The sequence below is a fragment of the Oryzias latipes genome, chromosome 23, assembly GCF_002234675.1.
Source record: "Oryzias latipes chromosome 23, ASM223467v1".
NCBI classification, from domain to species: Eukaryota; Metazoa; Chordata; class Actinopteri; order Beloniformes; family Adrianichthyidae; genus Oryzias; species Oryzias latipes.
Window position 1 is genome coordinate 2981223 of NC_019881.2, and position 18586 is coordinate 2999808.

General features: G+C 43.1%; 1 protein-coding gene and 1 long non-coding RNA gene across 3 annotated transcripts; one reads left to right on the plus strand and one right to left on the minus strand.

Annotated features, from left to right (window-relative positions):
- Positions 1-5136: 5136 nt before the first annotated feature.
- Positions 5137-5867, minus strand: LOC111946942. The gene is made up of 2 exons (XR_002872786.1): positions 5518-5867; positions 5137-5441 (listed from the first exon to the last, which is right to left on the minus strand). It is a non-coding gene; the product is annotated as an uncharacterized LOC111946942 (long non-coding RNA).
- Positions 5868-9355: 3488 nt separating this feature from the next.
- LOC105355630 lies at positions 9356-17313 on the plus strand. Of its 2 annotated transcripts, XM_023952531.1 has the most exons (4): positions 9356-9675; positions 9858-14565; positions 16121-17065; positions 17248-17313. In XM_023952531.1, exons 2-3 carry the CDS (start codon positions 10613-10615, stop codon positions 16176-16178), a joined length of 4011 nt encoding a protein of 1336 aa, XP_023808299.1. In that variant the 5' UTR covers positions 9356-9675; positions 9858-10612; the 3' UTR covers positions 16179-17065; positions 17248-17313. The 2 variants fall into 2 exon arrangements, with proteins under 2 accessions (XP_023808299.1, XP_023808300.1); XM_023952532.1 differs by lacking the exons at positions 9356-9675; positions 9858-14565 and having other exon boundaries at positions 14572-17065.
- Positions 17314-18586: the final 1273 nt, after the last annotated feature.

Below are 18586 nucleotides of genomic sequence, written 5' to 3' on the forward strand. Positions count from 1 at the left end.
AGGACCTCTTGGCTCCACAAAATAAATCTCATTTACTCTCCCAACCACTTACCTGTCTCCTCCTTCTGGGTTACAGCATCTGGGTCCGTCTCGTGTTCGTATCATGACAATAATATTCATAACATTAATAAAAGCACGTTTTAAAGATCGTCTCGTACATTACCGAGCTGCAGCATAAATCTATATGAGAGCAAGGTTTTTTTTACTGTGGGACTCATTTCCTTTTTTGGTATTTTCAACACTACTGCGCATGCCCAAATGATTTATTCCAACCGAAAGTGTAACCATGTGAACGTTTCTTCTAATCGGAAAAAGGTTTTCTGTGCCCATGTGCACGGTTGAATTTTAATCCGACCATTGATCCGATCAAGATATTTTGCCCATGTAACCGCGGCTAGTGTCTCCCCCTCCATCCAGGTGAAAATGAGTACACTGCAGGTAAATAACAGCATCCTGCACCCCTAGGCGTGGCTGGTAGGCAAACTGAAGTGGATCCAGAGATGGTTTCACCAGAGGTCTCAGGTGGGCCAACAAAATCTTTTCCAGCACTTTAGCTGCATGGGACATGAGGGCAAGAAGACGGTTCAGTCTTCTTGGGAACAGGCAACAGACATGCGGTTTTCCAGGTGGCCGACACCCTCATCAGACTGAGGCTCAGGTAAAGAGGCACTGGAAAACCGTGGATAGCTGGGCAGTGCAGGACTCCAGTATCCTGGCTGAAGTTTCAGTCTGGTCAGGTGGGCAACAGGAAGATGAGGAAGAGGGGGGTTGCACAATGAGGGGTGGGGGATTGTGAAGATGTTGGGGGAGGGGTGGGGTAGACCTGGGTAGGAGAGCCGAATCTATTGAAAAAGATGTTCAGGTCATTAGCTCTTTCTCTGTGCCCTCACACAATCTGCTTCTCCCCCCACATCCGGTAATCTTCATCATCCCAGTCCACACCCCTCTCATGTTGTTTTTCTGGAGTTTTGCCTCCAGCTTTCCCTTGTAGGAGTTCTTGCATTCCCTCAACTTGTCTCTCAGCCGGTGCCGCACCCTCTTCAGCCACCCCTTGTCTCCCAACCTGAAGGCCCTCTTCTTTTCATTCCAAAGGGTCTTCAGGTCACTTGTAATACACGACTTATTGTTGGGGTAACAGCAGACAGTCCTCGAGGGCATGATGGTGTTCTCACAGAATTTTATGTATTCGGTGATACAGTCAGTCGTGCTGTTGATGCAGACAGAGACCCACCTGGGGCATTAGCATACAGCAGATCCAGGATTTTGTTTTCACGGGTGGGGCCATCCACATACTGTGTAAATTCAGTAAGAGTCCCGTCCAAGTTGACATGGTTAAAGTCCCCGGTGATAACTATAAATGCATTTGGTTGATGTTCCTGTAGCCAGGAAATGGTGTACTGGTCCTGATGACGTCAGCAGCGGCGTCAGCATCAGCTGAGGGTGGAATGTAAACAGAAACCACGATGGCGGATGTAAACTCCCGGGGCAAATAGTAAGGCTGCAATCCCAACGGCAAGAGTTCAACGTTCGGGCAACAAATTCGCTCCTTGATACAAACATGTGTTGGATTGCATCATCGCTCGTTCACGTACAGTACGTACAGTATTATTCCCCCTCCTTTCTTCTTACCGGATGCAGTGGCGTCTCTGTCCGCCTGCTCGGTCACAAAGCCGGGTAAAACGACACAATGGTCCGAGGGATGCGGATGGAGCCACGTCTCAGTGAAACACAGTAAACTGCTCTCCCGGTACTACCTCTGTTGTTTATGTCCCTTCCAGCTCATCCGTCTTGTTAGCAAGAGAGCGTACATTCCCCGTGATGATCACCGGAACAGCGGGCTAATGTTTCCACTTCTCTGCTTTGACCCGAGCTCCGGCCCGGCGTCCCCGCCGTCTCTTTAAAATTTCTCCTGGGATGTCGTATCTGAACACCAGCGGCAGAACGGGCCTGCTCAGAGCAAACAGCCAATCGCGGGTGTAAACAAAAGACTTGCCACTGTGCGGGTTACACTCAGCTACGAGGAGTAACCAGAGTAGCAGAAAAAGTAATCACAGAAGCCTGGAGCAAATAAAATCCATGTTGTTGACTGTGGTGGTGTCTGAAGTGTCCAAAAGAAAAACAAAAAAGACCCAAAAAAAGAACAAGACTAGTTAACGACTAAAGACAAAAAGGCAAGGAAAGTCCTAACGAACCGGAGCCACTGCAACAGGTAGTCAAATAATTAAAGATTTAAATCAAATTAATCGGAATTTAAGTGGATTAAGGATTAATCACTATTTGCAGTTACACCTGAATCGTGGTGCCTCTGTCAGATCACCTCCCCCCTCACAGCTCCTGCTCTACTGATTGGAACCAGCCGCCCATCATCACCTCATCATCTGCCAGACCTTCTTAAGGGAGCGGCTCACCAGAATTCAACACCAGTTCGTTAAACTCTCTCCGGTGCTTAAGTCTGGCCTTTTAGTCAAATTTATTATTCCTGTTTGCGTCCTACTCACCACGCCTTCTACTTACCTTCAGGTTCATTTCCAAGGGTCAAGCTGGTTCCTCCTCATCCAGAGCTCCACTCCACATCTCAAATGGGTTCCGCTGTCCTCGGTTGGTTCCGTCGTCCTCGACGTCCACGCCTCGCCTCAAGTTGGTTTTGCCGTCATCGGCGTCCACGCCTCACCTCAAGTTGGTTCCGTCATCCTCGACGTCCACGCCTCGCCTCGAGTTGGTTCCGCCGTCCTCGGCGCCCACGCCTCGTCTCCTCTGGTTCCACGCCCAGACGCGTCCTCGCGCCTTTCCCCCTCAAGCTCCGCTGTCCTCAGCGGCCCACGCAGAACTCACTACCTTCGGCCTCCAGGACGATTGCTGCTCCCTCCGGAGGATCTTCTTCCAAGCTCTCCATATTCCTCTGTACTTTACCCCCTGGGTGAATTAAAACATTTTCTTAGTATTTCTGGCTCTGAGTTACTTCTGGTTTCCAGCATCTGTGTCTGCCACGTCTTTGACGATCATGACAGAACGAACTGGCCCTCACCCAGACCCAGCTGACCCGGAAGGACTCCTCTTCGCCGTTACGCAGCAAGGACTTGCGCTCTGTCATCAAGCCGAGACCCTCAACCAGATGGCTTCAGTCCAGTAAGATTTATTCTGACGTTTGGCGGCATTTCTCAAGCCTTAGTTGAGCTAACAGGTCAACAATCAGCCACGGCAACATCTAGCTCATCATCTCCCCCTGCTGGGGGTTCCAATCAACCCACCACCACCTGGACTCAGGAAAACTTAAGCCTACAACCCGAACCATTTCAAGGTGACGTTGAATCATGTGGAGGTTTTCTTTACAATGCCAATTAATCTTTCAGCAGGCCCCGTGGTATTACCACGCTGACCACTGCAAGATTACTCTTGTCGTAAACTGCCTCCGAGGTAAAGCTCTTCAATGGGCCCAGGCTTACTTATCTGCTAACCCTATTTTTCAAGTGCCTTTTGAACGTTTCATCGGGGAGTTTCGTCTGGTCTTCGACCAACCCTACAAAGCTAAGGAGGCTACTCGCCGCCTTTTTTTGACTAAGACAACGCAGCCGGTCTGTAAGCGAACATTTAATTGATTTCCGCATCCTGGCGGTGGAGGCTGGCTGGCCAGACGTCGCTCTCAAAGGCGTGTTCTATCAGTCCACTTAAGACCACTTATGTTCATAGCCTGGAGCTAAGACATTCGAAGAGCTCGTCCCCGCCGCTCTCCGGTCGGACATACGGCTCCGGGAACGACAAATGGAACGTTCACGTCAGGAAAAGAGGACCTCCATTAACCATGTTCCTCAACTCACCAGGTCAGAACCATCTCTTCCTAGCTCCCGTGAAAACATCAATCAAACCTCTGAGGAACCGATGCAGATCGGCCACTCCAAGCTCAACCCAGAGGAACGTCGTCGACATAAGGAGGAAGGTACCTGCTTTTATTGTGGCCAATCTGGCCATCACGTTCATCAGTGTTCACTCTGTTTAAACTCAAGAGCCCCCCGCTAGAAGACAGGCCGCGGGAGGGTCCTCCATCTGTTACTCAGGAAAATAATTTCCTCTATGTTCCTGTCAAGCTATGCCACCAGCCCCAAACTCATGAATGTCAGGCTCTCATTGATTCTGGAGCAGAACAAATTTTTATTGACTCTCATTTGGTTTCCAAGCTCAGCCTTCCCGTCGAACCTCTGGACCATCCGGTCAAAGCGGCTGGGTTAGGCGGACAACTGCTCACTCGCATCACTCACCGTACCAAGCCGATCCAACTCATCTCCTCTGGTAACCATCATGAATTTTTGCAATTTTACATCACCCAAACTCTCCAGTCTCCTGTTATCTTAGGGTTCTTCTGGTTACGTAATCACAATCCACAGTTCGACTGGGCTAACTACGATATCACCAACTGGAGCACCCACTGTATGGCTAATTGTGTCTGCTCCGCCATTCCCTCGGTGCCCCCCAGTCCAGATCCGGTTCCGGAAGAGATCAACCTCGCCAAGGTACCCTCCTGTTATCATGACTTCAAGTCGGCGTTCAGTAAAATTAAGGCGGATGCCTTACCCCCACAAAGGCCCGTTGGGGCCTTTTTTTTGACCGGTTCGCATTCACCATCACCTATAGGCCGGGTAGTAGGAACATCAAACCCGATGCCCTCTCACGTGTTTTCAGCAACCACGACCCCCAAGAAGCCGTTCCCATTATTTTGTCCACATGCGTCGTAGGAAACCTTACGTGGGATATTGAGACGCGGGGCCTGATTATTTAAGTGTTGGATTAGCGAAGAGAGTGGGACGAACTACTCAACAACGTGACAAACCACTTCTAACAGGTGGGAGTGGGATCAGACCAGAGATGCGACGAAGTGAATAAAAATATATTGATGGTCTTGAAATTCATAAGGTTTGTCAATAACAACACATTTTTTTTTGTTGAAATTTGGGTAGTTGTTAGTTCTCATTTCTTTATTTTTTTTTTCTTGTACATTATCTTTTTTTTTAGTACAAAAATGGCTTTTGATTTGAAGCAATAAAAAAATTAAAAGAAAATAAAGATGTTGGTGAAATTCTGTTTAATGAAGCAGCACCTTAAAAACCAAAAAGAAAATGTGGAAGAAAAGGCTTCTAAATCCTGTTAATCAAGAATCGATCTTTTAATTCACTTTCCCAGGACAAATCCTGATACATTTAGAGCTCTATGTGTCTGTAAATGAACCATTTTCTGTGTATAGTTACATTAGAACAATGTACTACAGAGGTATAATGTGGGAGGGGTTAATAAGTGGCTAAACTCGTGATGAGCCAATCCAACAGGATTTCAATCTATGACTGGTTCTGCTACCCACATTGGGCCGGGCTACATTTCCAATCCCACGGTGCACAGCGCCAGCAGCGCCAACGACACCAGGCTGAGAGCGGGCGTCAGCGTGGATGCTGTACCTGCAGAAGGAGGAGCAGTTCACATCGGACTGGAATCCAAAGTATTTTAAGGCGCCGCATTGACGCTGGGCCTTACCCTTAATCTGAATCTTCCTGATTGGGCCATCCCCTCCTTCGTATCGGCCGCACACCACCAACTCAAAGTCTCCAACCTGAGGCATGGGGAAGTCCATAAAGTGCCAACCGGTTATGTAGACCTTCCCGTAATAGTATCCTGAACATGACCTGTGAACAGAGAAGGAGGATTTTAAACTCACCTAGCATGTTCATAGTCTTTTGTTTAAGGGTCATGTTATGCAGACACTAAGTACATGTTGCACAGATGAAATTTAGTCATACGTGAATATAAGTGGAAAAAGGGTGAAAAGTTGTGGTCTAGACAGGAAATTTTCAAAGATGTATCCCGAATAATCCATGTTAAAACCAGAGAAGACCAACGTAGAACATGAACCGAGCATGATAACTGCTCTTTTTAGCTGCAATTCATTAGTGATTTGTGCATCAATTACGTAATTTTAACGTGACATGGGCACCGTATACGATATATAAAAGTTATACATTGGTGGTACATGCGTGAAAAGTTTGTTAGACACAAGTGGAACGGTCATGGAAAATCACACATTTGTGTTTGCATCTCGCAAAAATCACGCACAATTGTATAAGATTTATGTAATAATTGCATATGAACTTCGTAAAATACACATAAACTGCATAATTCTCTACTATGCAAAAATTTCGATGCAAAGACCAGTCGGGCGTAATGGACGGACATCTTTGCACAACGACGAATGCAAGAGACACTGATGAATTACGTATATCCCGCATGTATCACAAAAGACGTGGAAAATGCACAGATTGTACGTAGTTTCTGTGTGACACAATCTTTGGTTACAAAGGTTCCTTCACTCACTTTGTAGTACAGCGGGAAGGAAATGTTACCTAACCAGTCGTACTGGATGTGGTCCCAGCACACGTACAGCCACTTTCCTGTCCAGCTGACGTAGCGCCACATCCTGGGGGGTTCTGGGGGTGCTGTAGAGGAAGTGTTCATTGAGCCCGTTTGGTTTTGATTTAATAAATTACTTGATTTCCCGCTCTGGGATTCGTCTTACGTGGTCGCTTTGTGAGCATTTCGCAGTGCTCTCCAGTGTTGTGTTGTGAGTTATCGTATTTTGAGTTATTGTGTTGTGACTTATTGTATAGTGGCAGAGAGGTTTACATTTAAGATACAACAACCAATCCCAGTACAAATGAACAAATCCAGAAACACAACAATGAAAGCGGAGACACGGTTTCTAACAGAAAGGGACGTAATATAAAACCAATTGTGTTTGATTTTTTAAAGTTATTTATTACTCTTTTCTTTATGTGGACATTATAAATACATGAAACGGTCCAAAAGCATCTTTTTATTGTATTACTACATTAAAAAATCTTTTTTATAAAACAGTTTATCAAGGTAAAGTTTTTGCGTCACTTCTGGTTTGAAAGGAATTCCCTTTCAGATAGCAACTGCTCGCTTTTGTTCACTTTTTCTTCTGTCGTCGCGTTTTGGAAGCTTAATGGAAAGGGAATTTCCTTAATACTGGAAGTGATGTGAAAACTTTACCTTTATAAACAGTGTTCTATTAACAATTTTGACTGTAGTCATACAATAAAAAATGCTGTTGGACTGTTTCATGTGTTTAAAATGTCCACATAAAAAAGCATTAATAAACAAAGGTAAAAAGAAATCAAACACAATTAATTTTATATTACGTCCCTTTCCGTTAAAACCTGTGTGACAGCTTTTGCTGTTGTGTTTCAGTTTTTGTTCATTTTTACTGGGATTTGTCGTATTTTAAATGTAAACTTGTCTTGCACCTCTCAGCCACCGTACTTCTTGGCCACAGTACGTATGTATTTCAGAAACACACAGCAGAGAGCTTTCCTTCTTCTTCTGCATGTTAAGTGATGGAACTGCTCTAATTCTGGCCCATTTCTTTAGAAAATGTCAGAGTGAAGCAACATCGACACAGGTGAAAAATCTCATTCCTGACCGTTTGCTTTGAAAGTATTTTTACTTGGGGTTCTGTTTTCAGTTTCAGGCCGGGACTGATTTGACAGATTTTGCCATTTTTCCTTACAGACAGCCTGTTTCCACCTGTGAGGACAGCTGTGACTGAGGCTCAGTGGGGCTTTGTTTCATTTAGATTAAGGCTTTGGTAACTCAGGGCTGCTAGTTCCTGGTGTTGGAGATCTACCACCCTGACTGTTTTCCAGATCTCCAAGTCCTGCTAGCTGCTGATTGGCTCAATCTGATGTCTCCACATTCTGATGGAATGAACACACCTGGTCCAGGTAACCAGCAGGAAGGAGTGCAGGGAGAGCTGGAAAACAGGCAGGATGGGAGATCTGGAGGAGCAGGAATAAGCAGCCCTGCTTTAGACAGAACAAACCTCAACCTTGATAATGTTTCAAGTCATTGTTCTTTCTTTGTGTGAATTGCTCTTAGTCTAGCCCATCCCTTAGCATCAACGGGCCCAGGCTGGGGCTATGTAATGGGGATTTTCTTAGGCACGTAACCCCTCCACCGCGATAAGGTGGCAATTCAAGGAGGGGGAATTTTTTTATTGTTATTATTTTTTATTGCTTTCTAATTTTACTTTTAAGAATTGAAGGATTTAGAATTTGGGGGATTTTTTTTTGGACAGGGGGAGAAACCAGAGCACTTGGAGAAAACCCTGTTTAGACTTGAGTGTCAGGCATTAAGGGGGGGGGGGGGGGTAACTTTCCACGCAATTGCCTGTCAAGAAAAATAGAACTGTACTGTCACTAATGTAATAATTTTCTTTAAATAAACAAAATTGTTCATTCAGTTCATCGCCAGTCCGTTAACCCTGGTGGTGCTTAGTCATGTTGAGATTCACGGCTGGCTCCCCTTGTCTCGTACCTCGCTAATTTTGTCTTGTCTCCTCGGCCTCAGGTTAAATCTCATGCCAAGAGAGTCACCAGAGTCTAACACCACCTCGAGCAGCAGCAGTCTCAGTATTACCACGCTGACGCCTTCCATCTTCAAGAGCCACAGTTTCTGTGCTCCGCAAGAAACTCCAGCCACGCCACTAGCCAAGAACTCCAGCCACGCTCCTTGTCTGGAACACCAGCCACGCTCCGCGCCATGATCGCCCACCCAGATCTGCAGTCACGTCTGCTCATAGTCCTGTCTGGATCAGTAAAATAAATCTTTACTTACTACACTTACCTGCCTTTTCCTTCTGGGTTCCAGCACCTGGGTCCGTCTCGTGTTCTGATCATGACAGAAATAAGCCCGCCCCCTTCCCCATTATCCCTATGTTTACACTCTCTCCTGCTAGTTTACAGCCCCTCACACCCCTAACCCACCATTACCGCTACAAATAAAATGAACAGTATCTGAGGTATCCAGCCGTACAGTTTTTAGCCATATGCAAGCTCAGACGAGGAAAACAAAGACGTTGTCTACAAAGATGCATCAGAATGGGGCGGAGCAGGAAGTTTGTTGGCGGTCGACTGTAGCACCTAAATCACAACCTTTGTCAAACGGCATTTTTTCATCTGCTCCTGATTCACAACCTTTTCAATGAAGAAATAGTCAGAATCTGAATTTTCTTTACACATGTCCTATTATTAGAAAACTCCACATGGACACGTTGAAGACGCTAAAAACCTCATTTTTATAGAAGTGGACCTTTAAATGACCTCAGCAGCAGTCCTCCCCCTCATTCAACTTTGTGCAGAAAGATGCAGACTCTACATGACATTTGGAGTTGCACTCAGTTCCTTCCTGTAGATGTATTTGAGTTTTGTTGTATTCAAGTTATGAACAACACCCGAAAGAGAAACGTAGTGAGCATGGTGCCCGAATTGCTTTTAAAATCCAGAGAACTATATGTAAAAGACCCATTTTAATTGTTTTCTTATTATTGTTTAACATTTCCTTTTATTGAAGATGCCTTTAATTTCAAAAGAAATATGTTGAAGATGTAAAAGCAAATGATAAAAAACAGTGTAAATGTTTGTGAAGTGTATTTTGTTTGGAAGACTTTTATTGTGAAGGTTCCACTTCCGCTTTTTCTGTGAAGCGTGTCAGTTCAACAGAAACAAAAAAACGGTTAACAGCTGATGCTACGGCAACAAAGGAAACAGACAAAAAAGACGGACAGATAACTGTGTAAAGCTGTAATTTGTTTTTGGCATCTAGCTGGAAGGCGAACAGGTACGATTTTTGGTTATGTTTACTGTATACATTTTGTGATTATTTTCAATTTGTTTCATGTAAAATAACAAAATATGTTTCTGTTTGAAGTTATTCAACAATCTAACGCTACTAGCTGAGGTAAAGAATGAATGTATATCAAAAAGGAATTATTTTAAGTTTGTTTTTATGCTTTTCTTCAGCTCTTACGGTGTGACTATGACTGTGGAGTAAATAAATGGGTTGGAATACCCCATCATAGTCCATCAGTTACTATCATTGAGTCCATCGTCTGAATCAAGTCCGGCTGGAATGCTACAGTAAGAGCTGACACCTACATCATCCCACGGTCACGCTGCACCACGGAGTCATGAGGACAAGCAAGGGGCTGTGCTGCTAATCGTTTGGCGTTGAAGATCACACTTCATCAGGCAACTCAGCACCATTCTACGGGTCCACAAGACAATCATCTCGCAGCTGACTTAACAGTTGATGTGACGGTCAGACAAGGTATGGAACATTTTATTGAACTTGAGAAAGAAAAGGCCAAGCTTCATCAGGAAAAGTGACTGCTCCAATCAGAACTGGTTAAAGAAGGAAACAACATCAACTTTGAAGAACATTTGTCTCACTAAATGAACAACAAAGATTACATTTGAGCAACGGACTGTTATTTAATTTATTTAAAAAAAAAAAAAAATTGTTCAGTTTGATGTGTGAACAGTTTATATCGTATATTGATTTCGTTTAAAAAAAAAAAAAAAAAAAAAAAAAAAACGACTTATGTTCAAAGTCTGTGATTTAAAAAGGCAGTTCATGTTGACTGAATTATATATTTTACTGTGAGCTACATTCAAGTTATTTGTGTTATCTATGCATATATTCTAAACAATAACTTATTTCCATTTGGGTAGTCTAAGAGCAATACTGAAACAACTTTTATTTAGTATAGTTTAATATGGAGGACACAGAAAATCACAATTTACAAATAGAGTTACAGAAACAAATAGATAACCTACACTGCAAAATTGAAAGGCTGAAATTTGCTCTTGAAGACACCTCAGAGACAACTGAGAGAGAACATTTAGAAAAGGAAATTCAAAGCAAGGAAGAAATAGTAAATAGCTTACAAAGTGAACTTAAAGAAGGTGTCCGACGCTCAACCCGACAAAAGACCCTAACTCCAAAAATGCTTGAACTGCAAAAGGAGGAGGCAAGAAAGAAGGAAAGAAAACTAATTTCATCATACGAAAAATGGAAGGCTCAAGCCCGCAGGTCAAGAGAGCAGCTGAAGCTGAACATCAGTGAAAGTGAGCTGGCGGATCTGATGGATTCTTTGGAAAAGGAAAAAGAAGACGTATTAAACGCTTACATCGAACTACGGAAATCCATCACACCAGCACCAGAACTAAGACGCCACGTTGATAGTTGTGAAGCAGTTACAGCAGATATTTTGAAAGTCAGCTACGAGAGAATGACAGGCATCTACGGAGATTATGATGCACAGCAAGTGCAACAACGTCTTAAGGAACTACTGAAAAGCAGATATGCACGTTCCATATATGGATCCACTGTCTCCAGAGTGACAAGGTCAGTTCACAGTCAAGAAGGGACCACCTTAATGGTTAAACAGGTGGACGCTGCTGCAGAGCTCGCAGCAAGGGAAGCTGAGTTTGAAGTGCTCATGGAGGAAGAGAAACAAAGAGAAATAATAGAAGAGCAACACAGACAAATACAAGTAGAAAAGCGCAGACTAGAACGTATCCAAGCAGAAAAGGATCTGAAGGCTGCTCGAGCTAGGCTGCATGTCTACAACCAAAGTGTTTCGCAGGAAGGTAGCATACATTCATATAACAATTCTGAACGAAATAAACACAGCCTCCCTGTCACTGGCAATCAGAATCCTGTTGTAAATATACCATCACCTGATATGAATGTATTATCCCTCGCACAAGCCTTACAGGACAGCATGGCACTAAATAGACTTCCAGTCCCAGAGCCATCTGTTTTTAATGGTGACCCTATCAGGTTCATTGAGTGGAAAACTTCATTTATGTCCCTCATTGATTCAAAGCCCATCTCTTCAGCGGACAAGCTGTTTTATCTAAGAAAGTATGTTGGTGGCCCGGCCCGTAAAACACTAGAAGGAACTTTCTATAGAAATGACAACGAGGCTTACAGGGATGCATGGAACAAGCTGAATGACAGATATGGACAACCCTTCACCACACAGAGAGCCTTCAGAGACAAGCTAGCAGATTGGCCCAAAATCCTACCACGAGATGCATTAGCCCTAAGAGAATTTTCAGATTTCTTAAACGCCTGTCAAGATGCAATGTCGCATGTAAAGAGCCTCGAAATTTTGAACGATTGTGAAGAGAATAGAAGGCTAATTCAGAAACTACCAGAATGGACAGCAACTCAGTGGAACAGGAAAGCCACAGAACACATGAAAAGGACCAAAGAGTTTCCCAGCTTCAAAGATTTTGCCGCATTTGTTGCAATGGAGGCAGAAATTGCTTGCAATCCGATCACCTCAGCATTTGCCCTCCACAGCACAGAATCTAATGCTGCAAAACAAAACAAAAGAGAAACTAAAACAAACAGGGCAAATGTTATGAGTATTCAATCTGAGGCTGACATTGAAAGGCAGAGGACAGCTAAAGGAAAGGAAAAGGTTCCTTGTAGTTTCTGTCAAGATCTACAGCACAGACTACATGGATGTCCCAAGTTCATTGAAAAAACCCTGGATGAGCGAAGAGGATTCATTAAAGAACATAAACTCTGCTATGGCTGTACCAAACCTGGTCATAATGCAAAAGACTGTCGACACAGACATTCATGTGACATTTGTAAGGGTAAACATCCTACGTGTTTGCATGATGAAAACTATGTGAGGAAGGAGAGGGTAGCAACTCCAGAAGATGCTACCCCAACAACTACTGTTCAAACAGAAACTGCTGCAACTTCAATGTCAGTAGCAACAGGACAGTCCAACAATACATCAATGATTGTGCCTGTATGGGTGTCAACGATTGATGGAGAAACTGAGAAACTGGTTTATGCTCTACTGGACACACAAAGCGACACAACATTTGTCGACCAGGATGTAAGCAACGCTTTAAAGGCAAAGTCCTGTCCAGTAAAGCTGAGATTAACAACTATGGTTGGACGCGACATGACGGTGAAAAGTCAAAGGGTCTCAGGACTTCGTGTGCGAGGCTACTTCTCCTCTTCCTATATCAACCTCCCTCATGTGTATACCAAAGATTGTATACCAGTGAATCGTGCCCATATTCCAACAAATGAAACAGCCAGCAAATGGAATCATCTTTCTAAAATTGTGGATGAAATTCCGCCACTGCAGGATTGTGAAGTTGGTCTTCTAATAGGATACAACTGCGCAAGAGCAATGGCACCAAGAGATGTTATACCAGGAGGAAATGAAGAGCCATATGCGGTTCAAACTGACCTAGGATGGAGCATAGTGGGATGCTCTTCACCCTGCCTTGACACTCCAAATACAGGAAGACATTGTTTTAAAATTATTGTCAAGGAGCTCCCACCAGTCACTCCTGCAGATGCTATTCGAATTCTGGAATCTGACTTCAGAGATGGCAAGGAAGATGAAAAAACAGTGTCCCAGGAAGATATTCTGTTTCTGGATAAACTCAAGAACTCCATTTATAAAAACAACCAAGGTCATTACGAGATGTCGCTTCCCTTTAAGGAGAGACCAATCTTACCAGATAATAAACAGCTTGCTGTCATACGTCTCAGCCATCTCAAGAGGAAGCTGTCAAGAGACGAAAGGTACAAGGAACAGTATGTCAATTTTATGGAAGAGGTCATCAGAAAGGGTGATGCAGTGGAAGTCCCAGATGAAGGAGAGAAGGGAGAAAAATGGTACATCCCTCATCATGGAGTGTATCATGCCAAGAAACCGGACAAACTGCGTGTTGTGTTTGACTGCTCAGCCAAGTACAAGGGAACTTGTTTAAATGATCATCTGCTCACTGGACCTGACTTGATGAACAATCTAAATGGCATCCTTCTTCGTTTCAGGCTACACTCTACCGCACTGATGTGCGACGTAGAAAAGATGTTTCACCAATTTCATGTGACAGAGTCAGACCAAGACTACCTGCGCTTTCTTTGGTGGAGAAAAGGAGATCTTAGCACTCAACCCCAAGAGTATCGTATGAGGGTGCATATATTCGGTGCAAGCTCATCCCCTGGTTGCGCAAACTACGGCTTGAAACATCTGGCCATGCAGAACAAAAATTTATACCCTTTAGGTTCACAATTTGTAATGAGAGATTTTTATGTTGATGATGGAGTAGCAAGTGTAGAAACTACAAAAGAGGCCATTCAGCTCGCTCGAGAAGCCACAGAACTTTGTGCCCTAGGTGGTCTCAGGCTTCATAAATTCGTGTCTAACAATAGAGCTGTTTTAGAAAGCATACCACCCCTCGAACGTGCATCAGACACTGAAAATATCAACCTAGCATCAGATGACTTACCATCAGGAAGAGCACTGGGTATCCAATGGCATGTCAACACAGACTGCCTGAAGTTCAGTGTCAATCTCCAGGACCAACCAGCAACACGCCGAGGTGTACTTTCTGTGGTCGCCTCCTTGTATGACCCCTTAGGTTTTGTTGCCCCATTCTTGCTTGTGGGAAAGAGGGTGCTGCAAAAGATGTGCCGACATGGAACAGGTTGGGATGATGCCTTGACTGACGAACTTCGTCCACGGTGGGAGAGATGGAAAAGGGATCTCATCAATATGGAGAAGCTAAGCATACCCCGGAGTTATGCCACGGCAGACTTTGGTAAGGTCACAAAACAAGAGTTGCACCACTTCTCTGATGCAAGCACAACTGGCTACGGACAGTGTTCTTATTTGAGGATGATAAATGAAGAACAAGAAATCCACTGTGCCCTAGTCATGGCCAAATCACGTGTTGCTCCAACAAAAGTCACTACCATTCCAAGGTTGGAGTTAACGGCTGCCGTAATTTCAGTCAAGACCAGCAATGTTCTGAGGGAGGAGCTTGGATACACTGACATTGAGGAGTATTTCTGGACAGACTCCAAGGTTGTTATAGGATACCTTAACAACGAGGCAAGGCGATTCCACACATTTGTGGCTAATCGTATTCAGAAAATTCATCTTCACACAAATAAGGAACAATGGAGATATGTTCCTACTGACCAAAATCCGGCAGATTATGCCTCTAGAGGCTTGTCCATCAATGAGCTGATGTCATCAGACTGGTTTACCGGCCCCAGCTTTTTATGGAGGAAGAAAATCAGAATCTTTGAAGAGGTGATCTCCGATTTACCACTTGGAGACCCAGAAGTGAAAGTAGCTCAGGCTTTAAGCACAGAAACCACAGAGCCTGATTGTCTCATAGATCGGCTTTCAAGGATCTCATGTTGGTCTTGCGCCGTGTGCGCAGTGGCACGTATCCTTCGACGGATAAATAAAGACAAGTCCATTGGTCTCTCAACTGTGAAAGAAAGAGAACATGCAGAGCGTCTCATAATCAAAGACCTACAGAGACAAACATATTCTGAGGAACTGAAGCTACTGAAGAAAGGCTCTCAGCTACCACTTCATAACAAACTACACCGTCTCAATGCCTTCTTGGACAGTGATGGTGTAATTAAGGTGGGAGGACGACTCAGAGAAGCTAATCTTCCTCATGAGGTCAAACACCCTGCAATCATTCCTAAAGGACATCATATCACTAGGATGATTATCTCACAAGCACATGAAAGGGTCAAACATCAAGGTAAAGGCATGACCATTAATGCAATTAGGACAAAGGGTTACTGGATATCAGGAATTGGTCGGGTTGTGGCTTCATATCTTCGTCAATGTGTGACATGTCGCAAACTCCGTGGAAGCACAGAAGAACAAAGGATGGCTGATCTTCCTTTGGAGCGGGTTTCTGTATCTCCACCCTTCACATACTGTGGAATGGACTGCTTCGGACCCTTCTACACAAAACAAGGACGGAACACAAGGAAAAGATATGGCCTTCTCTTCACTTGCTTCTCCTCAAGAGCCATTCACATTGAAATGCTGGAGGATCTGTCAACAGATTGCTTCATAAATGGACTGCGTTGCTTTATTGCCATACGTGGGATGGTGCGTCAAATCACATCTGATCAAGGCAGTAACTTCTTGGGAGCCAGAAATGAGTTGAAGGAAGCTCTCAAAGAAATTGATGGAGACAAACTAACAACCTTTCTAGCTGAAAATCAGTGTGACTTTCTTATGAATGCTCCAGGTTCAAGCCATGCCGGCGGAGTATGGGAACGTCAGATTAGAACGGTTAGGAGTATCCTCAACTCGACTCTCTCTCTCTCTCCTGGAAATCTCAATGACGCTTCACTTCGAACATTCCTTTATGAGGCAATGTCAATAGTTAACAGTCGTCCTCTCACTGTTGAGAACCTCAATGATCCAAACAGTCTGGAGCCACTCACCCCTAACCACATACTTACCTTGAAGTCTACTCCAGCTCTTCCTCCCCCCGGCAAGTTTGTCAAAGAAGACATTTACGCTAGAAAGAGATGGCGTCATGTACAGTACCTAGCAGAACAGTTCTGGAGTCGTTGGCGCAAGGAATATTTGTCCAATATCGCCATCAGACAATGCTGGCACACTCCAAAAAGAAATCTGCAGATCAGAGATATAGTGATGATAAAAGATGATGACCTGCCTAGAACTGAGTGGAGGTTGGGTAGAGTTTTAGAAACCACAACAGATAAAGATGGGTGTGTTAGAAGAGTGAAGATATGTTTGGGTGACAGAAAACTTAGCAAGAAGGGTGAACGTATTAACAAGCAGTTAGTGCTTGAACGCCCTGTTCAGAAACTGGTTTTATTGCTTGAAAGTGACTAAATTGCTACAAGGTACACTTTCTTTACAGTTCTTAAGCGTACTTTAAGTAACATGTTTCTGGTCATTGGTCATTTTGTTTGGAAATCATTTGTGTTTGTTCCCTCTATGGTTATCAACCTGTTATTAAAAAAAAAGGAAAAAACAACACCAAATGATTTGGTGGGAGTGTAAAAGACCCATTTTAATTGTTTTCTTATTATTGTTTAACATTTCCTTTTATTGAAGATGCCTTTAATTTCAAAAGAAATATGTTGAAGATGTAAAAGCAAATGATAAAAAACAGTGTAAATGTTTGTGAAGTGTATTTTGTTTGGAAGACTTTTATTGTGAAGGTTCCACTTCTGCTTTTTCTGTGAAGCGTGTCAGTTCAACAGAAACAAAAAAACGGTTAACAGCTGATGCTACGGCAACAAAGGAAACAGACAAAAAAGACGGACAGATAACTGTGTAAAGCTGTAATTTGTTTTTGGCATCTAGCTGGAAGGCGAACAGGTACGATTTTTGGTTATGTTTACTGTATACATTTTGTGATTATTTTCAATTTGTTTCATGTAAAATAACAAAATATGTTTCTGTTTGAAGTTATTCAACAATCTAACGCTACTAGCTGAGGTAAAGAATGAATGTATATCAAAAAGGAATTATTTTAAGTTTGTTTTTATGCTTTTCTTCAGCTCTTACGGTGTGACTATGACTGTGGAGTAAATAAATGGGTTGGAATACCCCATCATAGTCCATCAGTTACTATCATTGAGTCCATCGTCTGAATCAAGTCCGGCTGGAATGCTACACTATATAGTGCCGAACTAAATAGGATTTTAGTAGTTAGGGATTAGGGTGGGAATTTGGACAGAGCCAGAGCTTAAGATGCTAATTATGCTAACAATGCTAGTTATGTGGATGAAAGTGCTAGCATTGCGATCAGTATCGTGGGATGTTTTCTACATTAACATTGAAGTTCATAGAATTGTTTTTTAAAACAATAAAAGAAATTGGTTGCATCCTTTTTTTCCTTAGTTTGAGTTGATGAATTGTTTAGATCCATGTAACAATGATGAGTTAGGAGACATTAGAGGCTCTACTGAGATTTGAACTCATACGACTGGATTCAGAGTCTAGAGTGCTAACCACTACACCAAAGAACCATGATTTCAACTGTAAAAATTTGAAAACTATGGTAACCAAGATGAAGTTTTATTATAAAAATAAATAATATATGTAAAAAATATGGTACATTTTGTACACTAACAGTGAAGATCATAGATTTTTTTTTCCGTTCCTTGATTACAGAAAACTAAATGCATGGTTGAGAATGTTTGTTATTTTTAAATCATTACATTGAGGTACAAGATTGTTTAGATCCATGTAACTGTAATGAGTAAGAAGAGTAAGTTCGGTTTGAAGGTTCTACTGAGATTTGAACTCAGACTAGTGGATTCAGAATCCAGAGTGCTAACCATTACACCATAGAACCCTATGTCCACTCACACTCTTACAGGCTTTCATAAAATAAATTCTAACAAAATGGAAAATATGCAGACCAATACAAATGATTTATGAACAAAAAATTATGATGTCACCTGTTGAGAGATCTTTTATTTATGTACTCAAGTTGTGAATTTATTTTATGTACCTTTATGGAGCAGTATTTCATCCCCGCCGCTAGGAGGCGCACGTTTCTTTTTGTTAAGTTTTCTCTGAGAGAAGATGAGACAACTTGTTGTTGTACGGATATACAATTCCTGTGAGCAGTTTAAAATAAAAGCTCAAGTGAAAAGTTGAAGTGCCTCCGTAAACTTCTTCCCTTCGAGTTCAACGCAGTGGTGCTGCAATACTCCAACAGGTTATGGGCCCAGGAGCAACTCGAAGAAGTTTGATGTTTTATTGCCGATAGAAAGTCACGACGGACAGCGTGCTATTACGGCAAACTAGCATCATGGATCAAAGAGGAGCAAGTAGGTTGCCTCGACTTATGTTTGACGGAGATGAAAGCAAGTATGAACTTTGGGAAAC

What these genes read in the sequence shown, in the direction of transcription:
- LOC105355630 (XM_023952531.1), top strand. Translation starts at nt 10,613, where the DNA reads ATGGAGGACACAGAAAATCACAATTTACAAATAGAGTTACAGAAACAA. An exon ending in GGACAGTGTTCTTATTTGAG is followed by an intron (nt 14,566 to 16,120) that starts GATGATAAATGA and finishes CTCACTGTTGAG; the next exon opens with AACCTCAATGATCCAAACAG.